The sequence below is a fragment of the Hippopotamus amphibius genome, chromosome 7, assembly GCF_030028045.1.
Source record: "Hippopotamus amphibius kiboko isolate mHipAmp2 chromosome 7, mHipAmp2.hap2, whole genome shotgun sequence".
In the NCBI taxonomy this organism is placed as follows: Eukaryota; Metazoa; Chordata; class Mammalia; order Artiodactyla; family Hippopotamidae; genus Hippopotamus; species Hippopotamus amphibius.
Window position 1 is genome coordinate 96872615 of NC_080192.1, and position 24758 is coordinate 96897372.

At 43.8% G+C, this 24758-nt stretch overlaps 1 protein-coding gene across 1 annotated transcript in view; it reads right to left on the reverse strand.

Annotated features, from left to right (window-relative positions):
• Positions 1-4727: 4727 nt before the first annotated feature.
• B3GNT2 (UDP-GlcNAc:betaGal beta-1,3-N-acetylglucosaminyltransferase 2) overlaps positions 4728-24758 on the reverse strand; it is a 29380-nt gene continuing 9349 nt past the window's right edge. Inside the window, exon 2 of the mRNA XM_057742668.1 lies at positions 4728-7243. Within this exon, the coding sequence (XP_057598651.1) occupies positions 6041-7234 (1194 nt within the window). The 5' untranslated portion in view covers positions 7235-7243 and the 3' untranslated portion in view covers positions 4728-6040. The remainder of the gene's footprint in view (positions 7244-24758) is intronic.

Genomic DNA, 24758 nt, shown 5'->3' on the forward strand with positions numbered 1-24758 from the left:
AGAGTGGGGTTCAGTGGTAGAAATACTGGAGAGGGGCACAGCCGGAGAATCCTAAGGTAGAGGCCCGGGAGGAGGCTGTGGGGCAGCATGGGACGCTCAGCACCAGGGACCTGACAGGAGTAAGGAGCGGGAGGGTGTCGTGGTGGCGCAGATGGGTGAGGAGTGCCTGTCGCACGGGGCAGGCGGGAGCACCTGGCATGAAATGCTGCAGAGGTCAGGGATTAGGGGGAACAGTCTGGAGAACCCAGTTCAGATTAGGGCGCAGTCAGAAGTGCCAGCCTCCTCCCACTACTAAAATCACCTCGAAATGACAATTAAGGGAGACAGAGATGTAGAAACCCAAGGCAGCACTGGCAACGAAGATGGTACCAACAGCAGAAAGATTTCTTCTTGGAAAGATGGAAAACATATGGAATTGTTTTAATGGACAAACCAGAAGTAAAGCACAGTTCAGAAAATGAACAAGAAAAGGCTGCAGGGGATATGCAGCCGGCCTTCCCATGAGGACCCCACAGACGCTCCTAGCTTGGAGGAGGCAGTGGGGGTGATTTGACTGAGGGCCTGGCTGCACAACATCTGGGCCAACACCACCCCCCACCAAACACACACACACACATATACGCACACAAGTTGGGTGAGCATGAGCTCAGAGGCTTACATGCTAGGAAGTGCTGCCTAAAACTGAGCAGAGATGCAGTGTGCAGGTTGGGAGAAGCGAAGCAGAACACCCCAAACAAACCCAGAGCAAAAAGAGGAAAGGCAGCTCTAGCATCTGGGGTCAAATCTACCTGTTCCCCACCTGCTCAATCCCTGAAAGGACTTCGGCCTAAAGCAGGACACACACTCCTACAAACCCTCACTCCAAATGCAGGGAAGTGGCCTTTTGGGTGAATAGCCCTGAAAAAGAAATCCTTCTCAGGAACTTATACACGTCAGTTCAATCCTTCATTCACAAAAATGGCAAATAATCACTTAATATTCTCTTCATAACCAAGCCCTGAGAAAATACACGAATTATCAAAATAAAAGTCTATTTTCTTATAAGAAGTCATTGCATCCATAAGGAACAGGCAGCTATGAAAAGAGGAGAAATTGGAGAACAAGAAATTTTGAAAATTAAAAAAAAAAAGTAAAAAACATAGGCAAAATAAAAAATTTCTACAAACGGCTAAGTAATAGAACAGTTATGACTGAAAACCAAATTGCTTGCATGGACTGTCGTGGACTATAGTGACAGTTACAGCACAACCTTAATCTACTCAAAATCACTGTACACTCGAATGTCTCAATAGAACTGTTACAAAAAGTAGCCCAGCACCCCCAGGCCGGAGGAGGGATCCTTCTGAGGCAAGTTTTCTGGACTGTTCTTCAGAGATGCCCCAGGGACTGAGCTCCAGTTCCACGGTGCCAGTTGGCTTAACACATGCTCCTACTGGCCGTCTGCCTTCCCAGCATCACTTCACCATGGACCATGCACCTGCACTTCCCCAAACACTAACTTAAGCTGGAATCCTCCTCTTAAGATCTGTTTCTGGAAGAACCCCAACCAAGGGCAGGATAATATTTTTTCATTTTGATAAAATTATTTTAAAAGAAGAGGTGGTTGAAGTTGGTACTAGGGTCAGTTACTAATGCCCTTTCAATAGAATAGTTTAGAGAAGCCAGTTTGGGGAAGGGCTTGGATGATGAGCTGGAAGAGAGTGTGAGCTGAAGACAGGCTAGGGATGGGCTCTATAAAGGGTGGTAGGATTCCAGGGCAATGAGTGAGCCCCTGCTGACACTGAGGATGCAAGTTCTTCACGTGGCTGGCTTACTGCGTGTGTAGGATGAAAGGGCATTTCTCTGATACAGGACAGGTGTCGGGAAGCTGCAAGCACCATTGTTTAGCCTGGCCCCTGACTTCGAAATAAGCCCCTGGATTACAATCAAATTAAAAACTCTACTTCTGCTGCTTCAGCGCAATCAATACACTCCCTTTCACAACGCACAACAGACAGGAAGAAAACAACTGCCAAAGCTCAGAAGCCACTACCGGGTTGCTTGGGTAAAAATTCCTCAACACAGATCAAAGTGAGAGAGGCAGGAAATAAACCTAAACGGGGTTCCATCTCTCAAATAAAACTAAATGAGGCTTCATCTTTCAATTTAAGGGCACACACATACATCCACTAATGCAGTACTTCAGTTATTCTACGATGTAATGTTTCACGTTTTAACACTCCTGCAATTGAGATATATTGTACAATTGATACAAATTATATTGGGTTTTTCAGTGGTATAAAAAAGTACTGAATCCTACAATTAATAAATATGGAATTTCATATGTGATGTGAACAAAAAAGATTTTAGGGACTCCTTAAATACAAAAGTGCCTCATTCTTGGCCTCTACCTTTTAAGATGATATTAAGGGCAATAAAACTTTCAAGGGCAATAAAACTTTCAAGTGTATTACTTTAAGAGCTGAATAAATCATGATAAATATTTTAATTTTTCAGATTTATTGTTAACTCTAATTAGGTAAAGTTCAGTTTCAAAATCATTTGGCAGATGACCCTAGCATTTAAAAAGTAAAACATAGAATTAACATAAAGGAAAAACTAATTTATCCTATAATCTAGACAGTCTGCACATGAAGTATTGATTTTCTTGTTCTAAACAAGAGTTTTTACTTCATCTGACATTTTTCTTAAGGCAAATCACAGAAAAGTTAACTTTTGGACCAAGTAAAGGCATCTTTCATTTCAGCTTTCCTGGAAGTGAAAATAAGCCATCCTTTACCCTCATAAATGCATTCTCCCTTTCTGCATCTGAGGAAACCAAGATAACGCAGAACATCAGACATTCCAGATCATACCAATCAGGAGTAGAAAAGTAGGAGGTGGTCACACTTTGGGTGCCTTTAATACTGGATTCAACTTCAAGTGTGAGCCAAACTTCCTGCCCTTATTTTCCATTCTCCCTCAACCACCTCGAGCAAGGAAACCAGGGTCAGGGATGGAAATGAGCCATTCTGGTCTCTTTCATCCTCTTCCTCTTAAGACCTGACTGGGTTTATGCAAAGTCCAAACTCTGGCAATGCTCATTTAGCCTTTTTGACCTTCAAACTCAAAAATCAACATGACTAGGGAGTAACCACGAAAAAGGTCCAAGTACCAGTTTCCACTGAGGCCTCAGTTATTGAACAGTTCTCTAAGAATGAATTAAACTGCGATGTTTACATCCAAGAGATGGAAGCTCAGGTGAGAGTCCATCTCATGGGCACCCAGCGCGCTTGCATGGGACCAATCAGGACCAACCCTGAGCCCAAGCATGTGGACAGCTGCAACATCTAGCAGCCCTTTACTGAAAAGGGTTATCCCGTGAGGTCGATGACCAGTGCTGTGGGCTCCGATGATGACTGCATGAGAACTTTTGCCAAATAAAGAAGACCATCTTACCCACCAAACACTGTCAGCACCAAAGACGGATGTTCGAACAATGGCACATGTCAAGAGGAGGCTCACAAGGCCCTCCAAGCATGTTTCAAAATCTGCTCATCTCTTCTTTCCTTGGAGACTTCAAATCTCAGTAAAGGAGACTCCCTAAAAGAAAAAAATTAAATCTTCCTCAGAGGAGAAATCTATTACTTGAGATCACATGGTCAAGTTACATGGACCCAAGCAATGTGTGAACTAAATTGCCTATGAATGCTCCAAGAGCTTCATGACTCTTCTCTAAACCTGATGTGGTGATGTGGCCACTACGCTCTACTCACAACCACTGGAGCAGAAAGGTCAGATGCAGGCACATGAACCCTTTAGAGGGACCAAGCTTACAAATCTTCAAACCCCACAACGAGTATCTGTGCCTCATACTCGCTCACATGTATGGCCTCAACACTCTCACTAGGACAGTGTGCTACATGTTCTCATAACACTAATTCTTCTGTTTTTTGAGTTTCATCCAATGCCTGCTTGTTTTTAATTGAACATTAGAAGTTTCTTCTCAACACAAGTCTAGGAAAGAAACTTGAGTGGTCACTGCTCGATTTCATCACTATGGATACAAACCCCAAAACAGACATGGCTTAGGATGATACAATCTTTAAGATGCTGCTCCAGGACTTCCCTCGTGGCGCAGTGGTTACGAATCCGCCTGCCAATGCAGAGGACACAGGTTCAATCCCTGGTCCAGGAAGATCCCACATGCCACAGAGCAACTAAGCCCATGTGCCACAACTACTGAGCCTGCGCTCTAGATCCCATGAGCCACAACTACTGAAGCCCAAGCACTCTAGGGTCTGCATGTCACAACTACTGAGCCCATGGTGTGTGCCTAGAGTCCATGGTCCGCAACAAGAGAAGGCATCGCACTGAGAACAGCCTGCCCATCGCAATGAAGAGCAGCCTCTGCTTGCCACACACAACTAGAGAAAAGCCTGCGCACAGCAACGAAGACACAATGCAGCAAAAAAAAAAAAGATGCTGCTCCATTTTCTAGTTAAATTCTTTATACTCAATGAAAGTGGAAGCATAAATAAGTATTCATACTCCTCTCTAAAGACTCTACATGGGAAAGCACTTTTAACAATTTTAAATGCAAAGACAGATGACACACTGAGACACAGAAAAAGGTATGGTTCAATATTACTGTAATAGTTTCTGTGGGAAAAAAAATGGCCTCTTTGGGGAAAATGTAATTAAATACAGGCAAACTGAGATTATAGATTACACATTACACATGACAATTAAAAATATGGTGACTTTATTTCCATCTTTTATCTTCTTACAGTCCCCAGTATCACATTTGGTAAGAATCTTCACAACTATAACACAAAAATATCTCAAGAAAGCATGTTACAGGATAGTATATATAAGTAACAGTTTGGCAGAATTCTAGTTTATATCCCCCCCCCCAAAAAACACAAATTTTAAAATTCAAAAATAACAATTAACTTTAACATATGTTATACCTTACTACTTAAAATACTATGCTCTAGTTAAATAATTCAACAACAACACTGTATACAAATAAAATATTACACAAAATATATTTAAGAAAATGTTTTGGTATTTGATCTGAACAATAAATAAAAACACAGGCACTTCTACACTGAGACAGGAAAGCACTCACTACTCAGGATAATTTGTATAAACAACATGTAACCATATGGCAAGAATAGAATTCTGCAGTTTTAAACTGACAAACCACTGATGAACAGGTCTGTAACTTCAATCTTTTCACACAAAGCTCAAAAATTACATATGCTTTCCTGGTCCACAATGAAAAGTCATAAACACGATATGGTGGCCAGGGTGAATTCAATCTTCAGTTTGAAGATTATGGAATCATACTCATTATTTTCAAATACTAAAAAAGAGAGAACTATCACGACACCAGCCAGAAAACCAAATACAAGGTATTTAAGCTTTCTCCTTATTATGACTGTAAGACCATAAAACAAGATAAACTGGAGAAACGTCACACAGTGATTCCCATTTTTGCAAAATTGATTGATTAGATTAACACAAGGAAATACTGTTGGGGCGGCAGGAAATTTCGACAGAAATCAATTTTTCTAGACAATTTAAAAAATGCATCCAAATTTCATGAAAATAAATGTAATTCCATTTCACAAAAACCACCGAGTCATATATAACAATGTCTTTGTAGCCAACAGGTTTATGAATACCTACACTGCAAATAATTCACTCATTATAATGGGAAATAGGATTATCATCATACAGGGGCAAAACAAAAACAACATTGTGAAATTCCAGAAACATGATTTCAGATGACTAAGGGGATGAGTTAGAAAATAATGACCACTAGACAGCAAGAAGGGTCAGAACCATTCATCCTGTCATATCCTACATAAAAAATTAGGATCTTCTGCTTTCCCTCTTCAGAAAGTACCACACTTAAGGGTTTAGAGGCTCTCAAATGGATACTAATTATATAGGCAATTTTGATGGTTTAACATAGAAATTACTTCTAATGGGAGAACACAAGAACTATTTGAGATACACCTTTCTATGCAAAATTTAGTTTGTACATAATTTAGCAATTTAAATGAGCACTTTGCAACCGAGACCAAATATCAATCATCTCTTGAGGTTTTCTACTATGTACCAACATCAAACCTACATAGGAACAAATGTTATTCCTGTTTTTCTCTTCAATATCAAATGTCCTGAAGCCTTTGTGTTTCTCCGGAACGAGGCCGAGTTTCTGAAGGCACATTCCAGTATAAACATCATCAATGGGGTAGAGATGGACCTGGTCAGTTACATTGTACAGCCTCAGGGCCAGGTGGCCGGAATACAGGAATCCGCCTCCCCCTGCATAAGGCGGGTAGACGCCAGTGTAAACAACTTCCGGGATGTAGTACTTCAGTTTCTTATCCCGATGAGGTCCAGCATTGTGAATCACATCACCTATAAACATATCTTTGGCTTTGTTCTTGGATAAGCTATTCAAGTAATTCAGGATGTGATGGGTGTTCACAAAAACATCATCATCGCCCTTGAACACGAACTCAGCATTTGGGCAGGAAGTGCTCACCCACCTGAGAAAGAGTACTTCTTTCAGAGACAAGTTGAAGAAGGTGTCTCTGTAGTTCCACATAAGAATGTCTTGGTGCTTCTCACTCTCAAATTTCAGCATATCTGAGAGGTCAGGATGGTTGTCCTCTGGGGGGGTCTGGCCCAGTAAGAAGACTCGCACCACGGTTTGGTTCCCCACATTGGTTTCTTTGCCCCAAGATTCCCGAATTGCTTGCCTTCTATCAAAATGTGAAGTAAGGGACTTAATCGCCAGCAGTAAGAAGGGCTTCTTTGCACACTTATTCGGTTGATCTATAAGCAGTGAATAATTTCGACATCTCAAATACAACAGGAAGTCTTTAAATCTGTCTGGCAAATTGTCAAAACCTGAAATTACTGACGGGACCCTCAGGTCAGGTTCACAGTAATTCAGATGGCTTATGTTGGAAAATCCATATGCTTCCCCTGTCTGGTTGGCTAACATGTTCAAAATGGGATTGTACCTCCTATTCAGCTTTTCTTGTTCCCTGTTCCAGTATGCCTTGGGAGGGTCAGACGTCTTCCAGAACCTTTCTTTGGGTATTATTACTTCCCCTTTTTCATTTTTTTCTTGGCTACTGCTTTTGGAGACTTCCACAATCAAATAAATGAAGACATTTACCATCATCAGGATTACCAACAACTTTATTCTTCGACGTCCAACACTCATTTCTCATATCTGAAATAAAAGAGGAGCATTGTATTGATTAGATTATTATTAATTGCATCTGCTCCCATGTCACTTGCCTCTTTTAAGTCCCCCTAGCGGTTTAGAGCACAGATGCTAGACTTGCACTTCCTGGGTTCAAATCATGGTGCTACCATCCTAGATTCAAGCTCTGTGACCTCAGGCAAGTTGTATAACCCATGTCTCAGCTTTTTCATCTATAAAATGGGGATAATAACCCACTTCATAGGACGGTTGTGAGGACTATACGCCTTTATATGTAAGCTTTTAAAACAGCGGCTGGCCTATAGTGAGCTGTGCTTAAGTGACCCTTAACACTGTGGCTGTTTAGACACCCAAGGGCAGAGATACCCATTAACCGGATAACTCACAGGTGCTTCAACTTTTGCTTATACAAGGACACATACAAATTAGTGTGCTGCAAACAGCTGTGCTTACAATTCAGAATAACAAATACAATTTATGTTATTATGTACATACCTCTACACAAATAACTGTATTTATGTGGGCTGCAACATGTGCAGTTCCATGTCGTTCACTCTGATCCCCTATTTTATTCTATTTCATTTAAAAAAGAAACAAAACCAAACAAAACCAATGATGGCTATAACCTTGAATTGCTTCCCAACCAACCAATTTACAGATGAGGAAACCAAGGCAGAAAGATTAAGACACTTGCCCAGGGCTGCAGGGCTGGGGGTGGAGGAGGCACTAACCACACTGAGTGTTCAGAGAGATAAAACCAAAAGACTGGGCTTCTTAGGTGGCGCAGGAGTTAAGAACCCACCTGCCAATGCAGGGGACATGGGTTCGATCCCTGCTCCAGGAAGATCCCACATGCTGCAGAGCAACTAAGCTCGTGTGCCACAACTATTGAGCCCGCACTCTAGAGCCCACGAGCCACAACTATTGAGCCCATGTGCTGCAACTACTGAAGCCCATGCGCCTAGAGCGTGCGCTCCACAACAAGAGAAGCCACGGCAATGAGGAGCCCGTGCACCACAACGACGAGTAGCCCCCACTCACCACATTTAAAGAAAGCCCGCGCACAACAAAAAAAGACCCAACACAGCCAATAAAATTAATTAATTAATTAATTAAAAAAAAGAAAAAAAGAATCCGCCTGCCAATGCAGGGGGACATGGGTTTGATCCCTGCTCCAGGAAGATCCCACAAGCCACAGAGCAACTAAGCCCGTGCGCCACAACTATAGAGCCCATGTGCCACGACTACTGAATCCCACGCGCCTAGAGCCCGTGCACCACAATGAGAAGCCCGTGCACCACAACAAAGAGTAGCCCCCACTCTCCAGAACTAAAGAAAGCCTGCGCACAGTAACGAAGACCCAACATAGCCAATAAATAAAACAAAACAAAAAGACTCACACCAGCTTTATCCAAATGGCCCACAACTGCGACCAATCCAAATGTCATCAACAGAAGAACAGATGATGAAACTTGTGGTATTTTCATACACTGGAACAACCCCCAGCAATAAAAAGGAAAACTATGGCTATGAACAACAGTGCAGTGAGGGAGAGAGAGATCTCAAACTCCATTTATGTTAGGTTCAAGAAGGCAAAATTAATCCAGGCCCTAGAAATCTGAACGTGATAGGGGTAGGGGTTTTGAATGGAGAGGGTCAGGAGGAGCCTTCTGGGGTACAGAAATATACTATGTATGACTTGATCTGGAGGAGGGTTTCCTGGGTGTATACATTTCTCAAAAATCAAACTGTCTTCTTAAGATCGCTGTTGTTTATAGTAAGAAGGAAAAGAGAACTGAAAATGACATTTTAGTGAAATATCAAAGGCCAAGAATAGATTTCAGGTTGTGGGCAACAGAACAAAGAAAGAGTAATGTGATGGTTCGCTCTAACACTACTGAGATGGATGACCTACCCAAGAACAACCAGTTAATAAGCTCGGCATTAAAAGACAACCCCAAAAAGTGGAATGGCAATGCTTGGTAAAGAATTTTCTTATCTTAATTCTAAAGCTAAGAATTCATCCTTAGAAAAGAATTCCAAAAAAGTATTGCTTTTCAGGCACCAGTGCATTATCTTGATACACTGAGCCTCTAAAGTAGGTATGGTTACTTTTATTCCCATTTTCTACCTGAGGAAACAGATTTAAAGAAGTAACTGTGTTAAGGGCAGAGCTGGAATCCTAGCCAAGGTGAGGGGGTTCCAAGACCACCATGTCAAATGGTAGCCACTCTCCTCTAACCTCTAGAACAAAGTGGGTGGTTTTTTTTGGGGGGGGGGGGTTACACTTAATAAACATTGATTCTTCTAAAATTTCACTATGAAATGTGAAAGTTCAAAAAGAACGGTGTAAAGGAAAGTTTGGTATTACTGGAGGAGCACAGGATTTTGTTTGTTTTCGTTTTTTTTTAAATTGAAGCCTCGTTGACTTACAACATTAGATCAGTTTCAGGTATACCACACAGTGATTTGCTCTTCTTGTAAATTATACTCCATACAAAGTTATGAGAAAATATTGACTATGTTCCCTGTGCTAACCATTACATCCTTGTAACTTTTTTATTCTGTATTTTAATCAAGGGTAATGTTTACTTTTTTTTTTTTTTTACTATAAGATTTAAAAATTCACTGGGTTCTAACAAATAGTCCCAAGGTAGAAATATGTGTCATGTTGAGAATGCTGTGATGTTATCACTATGTTGAGCAGCCCAGATTAGATTAATGGGAATTCACAAACTGTTCTGTGTCTCTTAAAATCTGTCTAGTAGATCCTAATCCATTTGCTTGCATTGACCACTGCTAAATAGTTTTGGTTACGGACATATGAATAAAAGCTGTTCTTATAAAACCAGTCCCTGCACCATACTTTCCACTCCCCCAAGGCCTCTACATAGCTAGAGAATATGGCAGATGATAAAGCTACCTGGGTGCTCTCAGCTCACTCAGGTAAACAGCCTTCAATAACCACCCCTTTCTCCCCTCACTTCTCAACCACCACCCACCCTCCACCCCTCAAGAATCCCACTACTGAGCTACCAAGAAAGAGCCTTCTTAAACTTCCTCCAAAGAAGGTGGTAAAGAAAAACCCACAAGATATTTCCTCCTCCTTAATTATAGTTTTAAAGGGCCCCAAGTCACATACAACCTGAACAATTCATAAGTCTATGGTGCACACCCTCCTTAGGTCAGCTCCTTTCAAATGAGCCTCTGAGTACACCTTTTGCGCAAATTGAGGGTTTGAGTCCAGGACAACTTCAGCAACCTAAACCTCTTTACTACAGGTGAGGCAGGTTAATAACAAAAACTGGGAAGGACAAGGCAAACATAGGAAAATGCAAGCCCCAGGGAATAAATAACTTAGGGCCTCTTTCACAAGACCCTGCCGGGGCAGCGCAAACATCTAGGTCAACGAGAATAAGGAAAAACTAACGTATGCACTCTGGCTTCTGTACATTGCTTCTGCATAGATAAACATAGCTATAGGCTCCCAAAAGCGCAGGAACTGGTCTATAAACGGAGGAGCTCTCCTTTGGTCCAGGGCTCAGTCTTTGGATGTGAATCCACTGGGCCTGTACCGGTACAATAAACATTGCTTCCTGCATTATAAGCTTCGGTTTCCTGCCTACCTCTACCAATTCCTCCGATATGGGCCTAACTTTCCAGGACAGGAGAGCTCAAATGGACACTTAGAATGTATTTGTGTGGGTATCTGGTACAGTTATCTTATTAGCAAATAAATCATGGATAGTTTTAAGTTGGTGTAGGGGTTTTGCTTGTTTGTTTTTTGGCCTCCAGATTCGAGACGAAACAATTTCCAAGGACAAACCATTCTCTCTAAATTAGAACAGCTTTCCTAAAGCTGAAATAGCACTTGACCCAAAATCCCTGGCCTTGCCCTTCATGTGAACAGGCTGAAAGGAGGACGAGGAAAAGTATGAGGGTGAACAGAGAAAGATTACTGTGAGAAAGAAGATCTGGAAGGAAACACAGCACACACTATGAACAGCTAACTAGGCAGAAATTTTCAACTCAGAAAAGGAATATGGATATCAGTAGACTATTCCTGAAATTTCTAGAGTGAAAGAGGACAGCTTAAGGAAGAAAAAAGAGAAGCACAGTACTTTTACATAGCAGGTCATGAACCTCTAAGTTAATTTTCCTAGGAAAAAATTTAGGGTAAATAACACGATCCCAGCTAAAGGAGCCAGTTATGCATCCAGACCTACGGATACCCGCAATCCAGCCAGAACCATCGGAAGTGATGATGTGAAGTTTCTTATCACGAAAAGCACCAATCCTTCCTTCGGGAATACTCTGAAGAGTGCATTAAGCTTGCTGACCCTGGCCAAGGTTTCCAGTTTCATCATGGCAATTCAGGCTTTTATTTCTGCGATCAAGATTCAGCCAGGACTTCCCATCCCCTCGGCCAAGATAGGGCTTTGTGGCTCTCCAAGGAAGATGATCTTCCCCTTGTTTCAAGGATTCCAGTTTCAAAGGATTCCAGAACATTTTCCTGTCCATTTCTCATTTGTGCCCCCTAAGGGAAGCTGAGAGGATACCACTTTCTCAGGGGGAAAAAAAGAGGCTCAGAGAAGGTTCACTGGGCTGCCTAAATGTTACCAAAGAGTTAAGAGATAAGGCTGAGATGACACAGTCTTCTGCCTCCCAATCCATGGCTCTTTGGATCTCCTCCTGTTTTCTACATTATTGTAACCTGGTACAGGTCAACAGTGAAGTCTCAAGGGCTGGCTCAAGACTGAAAAGAACCAAGGCACTGGGTCATGGAACATTTGTTTGTTACCAAAACTTTCCAAAGAAAGTGAAATGGGAGCTTAGCTCAGCCCCACTTCTGGCAAGGGGCCAGCCTTCCTTTTCTTAATTCCCAAAAGTGCAGCTGGGGCTAACTCTTACCACTGTTTCTAAAGGGCATTTCTTCCAAACCAACCTGAGAAGGAAGGATGGGAAAACCACCGAGATTCTCAATTATACATTTCCATCAAGTTTAAATGTCATCTTTCATTTGTGATCGAGGCAACAGTCCCTCACATGAGAACTAGACTCTTAAACCAAAGTTCATGGAAAGGAGGATAAATCAGTGACCTCCATAAAAATATCTGTGGGAAAAAGCTCTCTGAATATCTGACTAAATATTCCCATTACAGACATAAAGCCAATTTCGTGTCCTTTTTTGAGCAGGAAGTTACATTGCTCAAAAAGAATTTGAGTAAGAAAACCTACCCTGAAGCTAGGGAAGATGTCATACAACACTCACTGTGAAACACAGAATTTTTACTGTGAATAACAGAAACAGAAAATCCCATATGCAAACAAAGAACCACCTTGCAAACAAAGAACCACCTTAGCTTTCACCTTGTACTTGAGAGTAAATTCTCCCCAACAAAGACTGAAGTCTTAGAATTTCTAAAACACTTCAGTTAATTTTATTTAACAACGACTTCTTTATTTTGCAATTAAAAATATTTAGAAAGGTAGAGACACACACACAAAAAATTGTGTTAGCTGAAAATGGATTACAAAATACTACAGATGCCATGCTTAAACTATGTGAAAATCCAGATAAAATACCACACAAAAACAAAACCAGTTTAATCAGCGTGGTAGGGTCATAGGTTATTCTAATATTCTTTAATGCTGCCACACCATCCCTCCCCTTCAAGAGCCTCTCCTGCACACATCTAGACTGCCTGGGATTGGGCTGGGGAGCATGTCACACACACCCCCTAATGTGAGGTCCCCATTTCTACAGTCCACATCACTAGCCTTGGCCATGGCCCCACAGTCCCAGACACTCCAACCCTGTACTGGACCCTGCAGTGTTCAGCACAGGCTCTGTCACAACATCCATCCATAGATCATTGCTCAGCTTTCTGCAGGCCCGTGCCCTCTGCCTGAAGCCATCTATTAGAGAGGACTCCTAAAAGTAATCGTAAATATGAACATATCTGCTTTAATAAATACTTAGGTACCACTGGCTATGTGCCAGGCACCAGTGATGGTATGAGGCAGATACTCAGAGAGGTGATTTAACTTGTCTAAGGTCACACAGCTGGCAGATGGCAGAGCCAAGATTCAAACCTAAGCAGTTCAGCTCCAGCATCTGTGTTTTAAACCATGATGCAAGTGAACACTGCAGTTTATGACGAAAGAAACTAAAAGGATGATGGTCTGATTTTTGATGGTTCATCTTCTTAAAATTGTTTTTTAATTATTTCATTAAACATTTTTAAAGCTTTATATTTATACTTTTGAACTGTCAAAGCTACCATCAGTCAAAGTCAGATATGAGCGGTAGGGTGGGATCATAAGTAACCTTTACTGAATGATTATTCTATAGTCATTTCATTTTCCAGTATGTCGTCTAAACAATTCCAATGTTTCATTCCTGGACACTAGACTAGGAACCACTAAAGAAGATGATTGTACAAGGTTCCCTCCAGTTCTGAAAGCAAAGCGCTGGCCAGAAGACATTTCAATGTGGCAATCAACAGCCACGAGGACTCGCTCTCACAGAACTCTGCGCCAGAGACTGACTCCCCCATCCCAAGAGGCTCAGGCATGTTAGGCAGACAGCCACCAGTATCTGGTCAGGGACAGAGCCAGCAACCACACGGAGACCCAATCTAAAACCTGTGCCCAAGACTGCCTTTGCTCCCCCAACCCCCAATACCAAAGTTAAGGATAAAAGAAAGGCAGGACCTTCTTATAATCATGAAATGAAATGACCAGCCACCCCAAGCAGTCAGGCTGAGGCTTGGAGGCTGGAAATCTAGGTTCCTGATTCGGTCACAGGAGTCTAAGCTAGCAGCCTCTGTGTCTAGGGTGGTCCTGCTTCTGCTCACTCTCCTGCGCAAAGGGGACACAAATCCTCCAAGAGATACAGAGCCCAAGCCCACTGCCGTACCACGGGGGCGGGGGACGTGTATGTCATTCTGCCTGCCCAACCTCCCCTGCCCTCACTCCAGAAGCCTGGCGAGGGTGGCTTTCCTAAATCTTTACCTCCCAGGCTGCTAACATCTGTTGCCCAGTCCTTGCCAGACCTTTCTAGATTCTGCTCAGATAAAGAGGCAGAGACAGCTTGCGACTAAGTGGTTCTGGGGGAGAAAGAACACCTCCCAGCGATCAGGGCAGCTGGTGGGGCGATAAGTGTGTGAGTGCAGCAGCTCCGTGGGACCAGAAGAGCTGGGCTACCCCTAGAGCTTGTTCCTTAATGGAAGCAAGAAGCCTGGACTAGGTTCTTGCCTGGGCCAGTGCCAGGGAGCTCCAGGATTTCCCCCACAATCTCACCTGGAAGCTGGCATGAATTGAGAATGTGTGTCTGACTGCCTTCTGGCCTGTAAGTCCTAGAACAACTATCAGCTAAATTCAAGGAATTTATTTCGTAGTCATTAGCTGTACCCTTCATGTTCAAAATTTAAAGGGAAAAATACATATGATGAATCTCTTCACCTGTATGTCCCCCCACAGGTGACACTATACATCAAAGTGTCTGCAGGGCACGCTCTGGTCCCCATCGACTACAGCCCCCCTAAAACCCAATGTGGTTGATTCTTTCAATGGTATTTATCATTTAAGATAAAATCAATCTCTAAGTTAATTTTTCCAATAAACACATATAGAATTTTCAGAAAAGGAAAGAGAAGAAAATTTAGTAATCAGGGAGAGGGGATTAACCCTCCCAGAGGCCATCTTGCCCCCGCCTTTAGTAAAACTGGTAAGGTTTTAGATCTGCAGCATATGAGATTGTCATTATAAAACAAAGATAGTAGATGTTTGAGGATGGAAATGTTCCAGATCCACTTTCACTTTGGGAAGTTAGTCTGGTACCTGGAGTCAGCGCAGAGTTAAATTCTGGTTATGCTACCTGCTACTAGCTGTGTGACCTTATGCAAGTTACTTGACTTCTCTGAGCCTCAATTTCCTCATTTGTAAAATGAAGATGCTATAACCTACCATACCAGGGTGTTGTCTACTGTGCAATGGGCTTTCTTTTTTTATTTTTTGTTTTTAATTTTTTTATCTTTTTGACTGTATTGGGTCTTCATTGCTACATGCACGCAGGCTTTCTCTAGTTGCAGTGAGCAGGGGCTACTCTTCGTTGTGGCGCACGGGCTTCTCATTGCGGTGGCTTCTCTTGTTGCAGAGCACGGGGTCTAGGCACGCGGGCTTCAGTAGTTGGGGCACATGGGTTCAGTATTTGTGGCTTGCGGGCTCCAGAGTGCAGGCTCAGTAGTTGCGGCACACAGGCGTAGCTGCTCCGCAGCATGTGGGATCTTCCCGGACCAGGGATGGAACCCGTGTCCCCTGCATTAGCAGGTGGATTTCTCAACCATTGCACCACCAGGGAAGTCCTGCAATGGGCTTTCAATAGTTTTCCTTCATGGGTTCTGATTCTTCCATCAAACGCTAAGCACATTTCTCAAGTTTTGTCATTCATTGCCTCTTTTACAAATATTCTCTCTCTAGAAACCCATCTATCCGTTGCCTTAAACATTACCTGCAGAAGGAGTATCACAAGTTGACCCAGCTAACTCCAGACAGTAAATGCATGTGGAGTCTCTTCCTGGGTCCCCAATTTGCGATGGATCAACTTCCCATGTGCACTCCCCAGCATGACCTTGAACTGCTTCCTCCCCCTGCTCTCCACATCCAGCACATCTGTGTTCCCACCTCTGTAACAGCACTTGTACCTCCTCCTCACCTCTGCTCTACCCCATTCAGGCTCTGCCACTGGCCACTGTAGGAGCCCAATGCCTTACTTACCACAACTCCCAGCTATGCCCTGTCCCCCAACTACCCAGTCTTCAGCGCCTGCACACACACTCCCTGCTTCTGCTGTTCCCTGGTTTGGTCACCACCACCAACATGGCACCACTCCCTCACAGCCTAACTGTAACTGTGCTGTCTTCTAAAACTCCTCTCTTCTCCATTCCTGGAGCTCAGGGCCTCATGGCCCCTTCCCCTCCTCTACGAGATCTCCTGCCCCAGGATGTGCCCCAGCCTAAATACCAGCCCCATTCCTGCAATCTTCTCACTCACATGCTCTTCTGGTCCCTTTATGATGATCTGTGCTTCCCTTCGCACCACCTCCTGCCAACATCCCCCATCTCCGCACCATACACACTTTAACCTCTAACCAAGGCAAACACATTTCTCTTCCAGAAAAATCGCAGCTTCTCTCTGCCATCTGCAGAGTGCTCTCTGTCCGCCATGCCTTCCTGAAGAGCTTCTACTCCTAAATTAGGTCAAGCGTCACTCCTGAAGCACCCACCTCCCAGGAGTTAGGGCATCTTCTGTGATCAAGGTCATTACCCCCGCATGTGGCATCTGAGAGTCAATCCACATTTGCTGAACAAATAGGTATTTTGGCCATCTGGTCAAGTTCACTGAATACAGATGTTCAGTAGAAATTAGGTTAATTAAATATACATGCCCTTTCTCCAAAAAGATGACACTGAAAAATGTGTGCTGGTCAACAACACATATGTATTTACAGAAACCTGTCTCACTTTTTAAAATACTAAAGTAGAGCAGAAAAAAATCAAAAGATTTTTTAGAGTTAGAGGAGATAAGAATATCAGAGGTAGTGAGTCCATATTAGACCTGGGAGAGTGGGGGTGAGATTTGGTGAAAAGCCCAGCCCCTCATTTCCCACAGGCAGCCCCAGGCCCTCCAGTGCAGGAATGCAGGAGCATGGGATTCAGCAGTACTTCTGGGTGAGGGTTCCATCCCTCCTCCAGCAGCACACCCCACCCCCAAAGAGAGGAGCCTCCACACTCCTTCCTGGTGAGGGGAAGACCTCCAACTGTCACCCCCATCAAGGCCATGATAGCAGAGGGACAGGGTGAATGTGCATAAAGAAAGGAAGGCCCCTGGTATAGAGTGGAAGCTTGCGGGCATCTATCTGCCTAGGTGGGAAATCATTTTGGAAAAGAAATGCCACAATGCAGGCAGTCACTTCCTGGGGAGCTTAACGTGCTTTGGAAGCCCTTGTTAAGAGTCTATACATGTCTACGGCTTGGTGTTTCCACTCCAAGCTTCAGAACCTATGTACAAGCCAGTATAGTCTGGAAGGCTCTCAACAAATCCTCAGAGAAATCCCTAGAAGATTTCTCTCTGATTCATCCTTCTGTTTGCTTAGTTGGGTTACATGGGATGTATTTCAGTTTGGGTCCAACCAGGAGGCAGAAACCACACAGTAATTCAAGCAGGGGAAGTTTAGAAATATGATAATTGAGTAATTATAAAAATGGAATAGAACTCTAAAGGGTGCCCTGCACCAGACGAAAAGTACCCAAGAAAGGACAAGTGTGGAAGAAAGGTTTGGAGCTTGGTGAAGAAGGTATAGGCAGTTCCTGTGTGCCCAGGCCAGAGATGGTCCAGTCACCAGGAAAGCAAGAACAACCCTCTGTGGTGCAGACACAAAGGCTGGAACACACAAGAGCCCCATCAGGAGGGTTTCAGGAAATGAACCTTGCAGACTGCTGGGAGGGCGTGCAGAGAGAACGAGGGTACAGAGGAAGTCAAGCACACACAGGGAGTCCAGCTGCCACTGGAACCAGGAACTGGAGAGGCCTCCCTTTGCAGGAGCTTAGCATACAAATGCAGGGCTTGGACAGGAACAGCTCAGGGGCACTGCTCAGGATAAAGACCAGGTGGCCAGCTCACTAGATGGCCAGGACCATGGGGCTCCCAGTGTGTATACACGTGGGGGCTGAAGAGAAGCAGCGACCTGGGCTAGGCGCACGCTCCCCACTCCACCACAGCTACCAGAGCCGGAGACAGGACACAGACGCCACAGGCTGGAGACAGCTGTGGCCTGCAGGCCCGCAGGGACAACAGCAGGCTCTATAGGAGCCTTTCCTTCCTCATTCTAAACTCTGGGAACCAGGAAGGAAAATCTTTCTCCTGCAACATCCTCTTCAGAGCCTTCAACTTAGAGGAGGCAAAGGAAAAACATTTGAAGGCTCTGAACCATTTTCACAGATCAGGCAAAAAAGGGTAAATTTGGAGCTGGCAGGCAACAGTTAAAAACTGATACAAGTTAGAGATCTCTATATCACCAACCTGAAGTCACTTCCAACCATGAACATCATTATCTGAGTCTGGAGTCAGGGGAAAAGTGTATAAAACAGGGGGTCCTATACAGTGAATCGATAGAGAAGCAATAAATATGAGACAGTCCATTTGTTGACAGCAGAGGACAAGGCAGGGGCCTGAGTGGGGCTTCAAACAGGGTAGATTTCAGAGATGTGAGGAGAAGCAGGGCAAGCAAGAGGTGAGGTAGAGGTACAGTGTGTACGCATGCAGAGACCCACACAACCCGTGTGTGGGCAGACAGGTTCTGAGGCCACTGGAGAGAGTGGAGAAGCGCCACTGAGCTTAGGGGCTCTCCACAGGATGGGGGAGGTCCATGCCTTCATCTCACATGACAAATGCTCCTGCCAGAGAGATTGTAGGAACGTGTGTTCTTTCACAGCCCCTTTATTTAAAAAAACAAAAACAAAAAACTAAATCACACAGGAATATGACATCGGGAAAAATGAAGAACCCCAAATTGGATGTCCATGTTGATTAAAAATACAGTTGGCTATTGTGTTCAGAGATGTAACTTCTGTAAATGAGATTTGGTTCACAAGGGGAAGACAGCATGATCTGAGTGGTTCAGCTTCTATCATCAGATTGCTAATGCACCTCTGACAGAGTACAGGTGTTTGGCCTGGCTTACCAATCACTAACCCACAAACTGGGGATCTCCCTGGTGGTCCAGTGGGTAAGACTCCGAGCTCCCAATGCAGGGGGCCCAGGTTTGACCCCTGGTTGGGGAACTAGATCCCGCATGCATGCCACAACTAAGAAGTCTGTGTGCTGTAAAGAAGAGCTGGCACAGCCTAAATAAATAAATATTTACAGTAAAAAACAACAACAAAAAACCCATGAGTTGTTTCTGATTTTCCCTATGACTGAAAAAAAAAAACCGATGAACAACTTCATATGTGTGTCTCTGTCCATTGTATTATCTCCTTTGGAGAAATTACAAAGAGAACATACATTTTTAAAGTCATTTAAAATTATTCCCCTCCCGTCCCCACCCATCCCCCGCCAAAAACAAAAGGCAGGCTGATTTATCCTTTCACTGTACACACCCAAGAGCAGAGCTCCCCACAACAACTGTGGACATTGTCCTTTTTAATCGTCACAAGAAAAAGACCTCTGTTTGTTTTAACTGACCCATCACCATTCACGTGCTTCCTTCCTGTCTTCCCACTCCTCACGCCCTTTGCCCATTTTCTACAGCAGGATATTCTCATCTCATTTAATCTTTACAAGCTCAAAAACGTGAAGCAATTATTCTGAGGTCACAAAGCTAATCCAGGTGGAGCCAGCGCTTGGACCCTGGACCCTGACTCCAAGTCTAAACTCCTACTTTTTCTACCACATAACCTGTTGCTCAAAGAGGATTTCAAGAATCCTCAAAGTTGAACTTGAAAAAAATAACTCAGGAGTGAAATCACTGCATTTCTGGATACCCGGAAGATGTATGCCGTTTCAAAGAAAGCCAAGGGGTCGCGTTTTGTTTTTAAGCAGCACAAGAAAGGAATAATGCAGACAACATCTCCAGCCAGGAAACAGGCAGTGGTTAAGGTGCCCAGAGCTCCTGGTCTGCTAAGGCGGGTGGAGCCCCCGCAGCTGTGTGGTAGGTGTTCCTCCACCGAGGAACGAGACTGGCAGCTTCAGCCAGCCTCATCTAACAAACCTGTCGGGCAAATCCTTTTGTCAAGAGCTTTTACACAGAGAGAGCGCAGCTGCCTCTCCTCTCCCCTCTGGCACCACAGCCTGAGGCTGCAGGGATACCCGCCACGGTCCACCCACCTGCTAGGGGTTAGCTCAGGGCAGGCCTGCTGCCCAGCTCTCCAGGCTCTGAGAGGAAGGGACACCGGCCGTGTCCGAAAAGGTGATGGAAGAGCAAGTGCTGGCCACAGACCGTACCCTCTCACCCCTTTACGTGTCTTCTCTGGAACCTGCACACACGTTCCACACACAGACCATCTCTCGAGTTCGTTACCAGAAAGAAGCTACCAGAATTTCTTTTCCAGGGCCTTACAGCTCATCTATTCCAACCACCTTCTGTACAGAAGAGGAAACTAAGGCACAGAGCCTCGCCCAGGGTCAGCACAGCGAGTCCAGCTGTGAGAATCACCATCAGTGACAAAGTCCTCTTCGCACAGTTGACAGCTTCGATTCTGGGCCACCAACATAGCAACAAGGCCAGCAAGGCCGACTGCCCCAGCACCAGCTCCTGTGGCGCCTTCCCTGAACCGGCTGCCCCCACCACCACCACTACTGTGGTTTTATTACTTCCTTTTTACTGCCTTAACACTTCACACACATTTATCTGACTTATCACACCTTCAGTAACAAGTCTGACACACCCCACAGGGCACGTGGGCACCAAGAGGAGGGGCCGGGCCATTTCATTTCAGTCCCTCTAGCATCTGCCACTCAGACAACATACTGACACTCAGTCATTAATGTGAGGACAAGGAGGACACAAACCGGGAGGGGCAGTAAAGGAAGGAGGACTAAACAAAGGAAAATTTTAATTCTTTGATCTTTTCGCTCCACACAAATCATTGTTGAATAATTTCACACACAGGCCCTACATTTCCAGGCCCCCAGAGACCCTCCCTGGCCCTTGGCTGTCTACGTGTCAGGCCAGGCCACTCCTCTTCACAACTGTCACAAGCCTTTTCCAGCTCCTGTGCTTTCGCCTCCATGCCTCACCCTCACCCGTCAGGAAAGCATCACCGGGTGTCATCTCAAATGCAGGACATGGCCTAAAAAAACCCCAGGAAACAGTCTCATATAGATAAACAAATCTGTAAACAAACCTAGGCCCAAGGGATAGGAGGAAGAAGGCAATTAAAAATTAATGAAAATGCTCAATAGCATAGACATATATACACTACCAACTGTAAAACAGATAGCTAGTGGGAAGTTGCTGTATAACAAAGGGAGATCAACTCGATGATGGGTGATGCCTTAGAGGGCCAGGACAGGGAGAGTGGGAGGGAGTCCCGAGAGGGAGGGGATATGGGGATATATGCATAAATACAGCTGATTCACTTTGGTGTACCCCATAAGCTGGTACAAGAGTGTAAAGCAATTATATTCCAATAAAGAGCTTAAAAAAATGAATAAAAAAATGCTCAAGCATAAATTACAGTACTGGACTAGAAACTAAGTTATCATTATATAATATAAACTATACTATATAAACTAAGTTAGCAAACTGACCTTGTATAAATGCTTCTGGAAACAAGCAGCCTGTCAGCCATGGCTTGGCAATCTTCGTGGACAGAGATGGGGAGGGGAGGAGGTAATTTGGTGTTTGCTATGTGGGCTACTTCTGTCTATAGTCACATATAGAGAAAAGCTGGTGAAATCAATTAAGAAACAGTATTTTCACATAAGTACTGGAAAAGAGATTGTCATTTTACACAGTAAAATGCATGAAAAACTCAAAGACTAATTTAATTTAACAAAATCAAAAAGTTGACTCTCCTCAAAGTTTTAGGATGGACTTTCAAAATCACAGCATTCCTCACCACTTAATTCCATGGGTTGTAATAAGTGGCAATAAAGAGAGATAAAATTTTTAGATTTTAAGACAACCACTTTGATGTTAAGTACTTGGACAGCCAAATTCAATCTGCCATTTTCCCCGGCATAGAGATTCACCTCTGTCCCTCACAAAAGGTACTCTACAAACTCTTAAATCACCACTGTCCTTCCCAATCCTACTAAACTTGGTAATTCTTCTCCCCATGAAATGTAGGGTTTGAGGGCACCTCCATCAACTCTTGCAAAATAAAAGTTTACGTTTGTTTACACTTATTTACAAAATAAAAATATAATTTCCCAAGAAAAACATTGTTTGAGCATGCTGCAAGTTGGGACTGCATTAATACCAGTGACATTCACTGTGTTTATCGTAACTTAATAAATTGCCTTGGGAAGTCTCAATTTCCTTGGTTATTTGGATGAAGGTTTCCGGTGATGAAATTTTTCCTTAAAGAGCATTTGGCCTTGGGTACAACAAAGGGGACACTAAGAAGCATAAAGGACCATGCCTCAGGCTCCAGGACTCCCTGCTTAGCCATTTGGAGTCTCTTAGAGAAGCAGCTTTGAGATAACTGCCTGACTCACTCTTTTAAAAACATGCATGAAAATCACAGAGTTGTACAGAATTGGCATGTGCAGAGATGTCAATAAGGTTGTATTAAAATAAAAGGAATCAACAGGTCTGACATCTTGAGGGGGGTAAAAAGACATGAAGTGAAGAAATAGGCAGGGACATTGCTTACAACAAGAAAAATTAACAACTGCACACCAGGTCCCACCCATTCACCAAGGGCTTTTGTAATAGGGAAAAACAAATCTGACTTCATATTGAATGTTTCTTTTGCTTTAACCTTTCTGTTCTATTGCTTTTGCTACACATTAAGAATGTTGCCTATAGCCTGAAATATACAGGATAGCCCATTCTCAAGGCTCTGACCTGTAAAGGTGTAACACTTTCCCATTCATATAAAGATAAAAAGTTGCAGAACAGAGAATAACATTTGTCTTGTTGGGAGGTTTACAGGAGCTTCATGACCTTTAGACACCTATGTGGACAGCTGCAAGAACAAAGGATTCTGACACCAAGAAATTTGCAACAACCAACCACGCCTCCCCCCCCCTTTTAGTATAAAAGAAACCTGAATTCTAACTCCAGTTAGATGGTTCTTTGGGACACCAGTCCACCATCTTCTTGGTCTGTAGGCTTTCCAAATATAGTTACTACTCCTTGTCGCAATAACTCATCTCTCGATTTAGTGGCCTGTCATGCACTGAGCTATAGAAGCCTGGACTCAGTAACATTTGTCCATGTGCCAGGAAGTGTGCCAAAGGCCCAAAGGGATACACAGTGGTTACTGAGGTATCCTCATTTTACAGGTACGTGACCTGCTTCCAGAAACTTGTCTGAGGTTCCCAAGATGGAAAGTGGAGGGAGGGGGCAGGAACTGGGAACCCAAATGGGCAGCTCCCAGCCTGCACCTCCATCTCAGCTGCTGCCAAAGCTGAAGACAGGCAGAGACCTGCATGGTTCAGGCACAGCCAGGCTGTCCTCCTTAAGTGCTCTCACAAACACCCCACCCTAGATCCAAGTATGCCACTCTTGAAACCCCTCCTGGAACCCAGCACCCCTTAAAAACAACTGCTGTCCTCACCCACACCACTGCTCAGGCTGGCTTCTCCCAGCCTGAAACATCCATTCTCTTGCTTCTCAACCCTGCCCCCATGCTTAAAGGTACAGGTTCAAATCCCACTGCCTCCTCCATAAGGACACCCTCAGTTCTCCCAGTGCACTGTATTTAATTCTCTCCTCCTAGCACTTGGGATTCCCCAAAACTGAAGCCCCTCAAAAGCAGTACCAAGAGCTAGTTACCCAGAACCACCCCACCCCCAGCAATGCCTCCCAGCCCAAATGGTTCCAGGTGAGCTGAGATTCACTCTCCTCAACACTGAGAGAGGCAGGACCAAGAGGCTCCTCAACCCACAGGCCGTAACTGTGAGGTGAAAGCACCCCAACCGCTGGGCACCAGGCTCTGCTTCTCACACATAGAGAACCCAATTAAAATGCGTGCGCCTTGGGATACCATCTCCTCTCCAGAGTCAGGGGCCATTCTTCTCCCAGAAGACAACCTTTCTAGCAACAAGTGACCCTGGGGTGGCAACTTCAGGACAGGGTACCAAACAAGCAGAGTGGCTCCCCTCTGTCCCAGCCTTCATCTCCCAGGTTCCTTTCCTGCCTCTTCTCCCTTTTCCAAATGTTGTTAAATTTCAACAGGTTACTGACAGGTGCTTGAAGATTGTTTTTAGATTTTTTTTAAATATCAAAATTAATCATATGGATTTAAAATATACATTCATCCTCAAAACAGTGAAATTTTGTTTGGCTTTTTGTCCAAATGTTCTATTAAAGGGGAAGCTGTTCAACCAAGACTTATGTCTACATATTTAAAGGGATGAAATAGTAACATCGCTTTCTCTGGCCACCTGCCAAGAAAAATTTATGTTGCCAAAATAAAAGAGAACATGTTGTTTGCTCAATATATGAGCACACTGCTGAGCAGCTTAGAAATTGGGCTTCTTTTACCAAGCAGTTTAAAACACCTAATTTTATTTATTTTTTTTTAATTTTTATTGGCATATAGTTGATTTACAATGTTGTGTCAGTTTCAGGTATACAGCAAAGAGAATCAGTTATACATATACATATATCCACTCTTTCTTAAGATTCTTTTCCCATATAGGCCATTACAGAGTACTGAGTAGAGTTCCCTGTGCTATATAGTAAGTCCTCACTAGTTATCTCTTTTATATATAGTAATGTGTGTGTCAATCCCGATCTCCCAATTTATCCCTCCTCCCCCTTACCCCCTGGTAACCATTG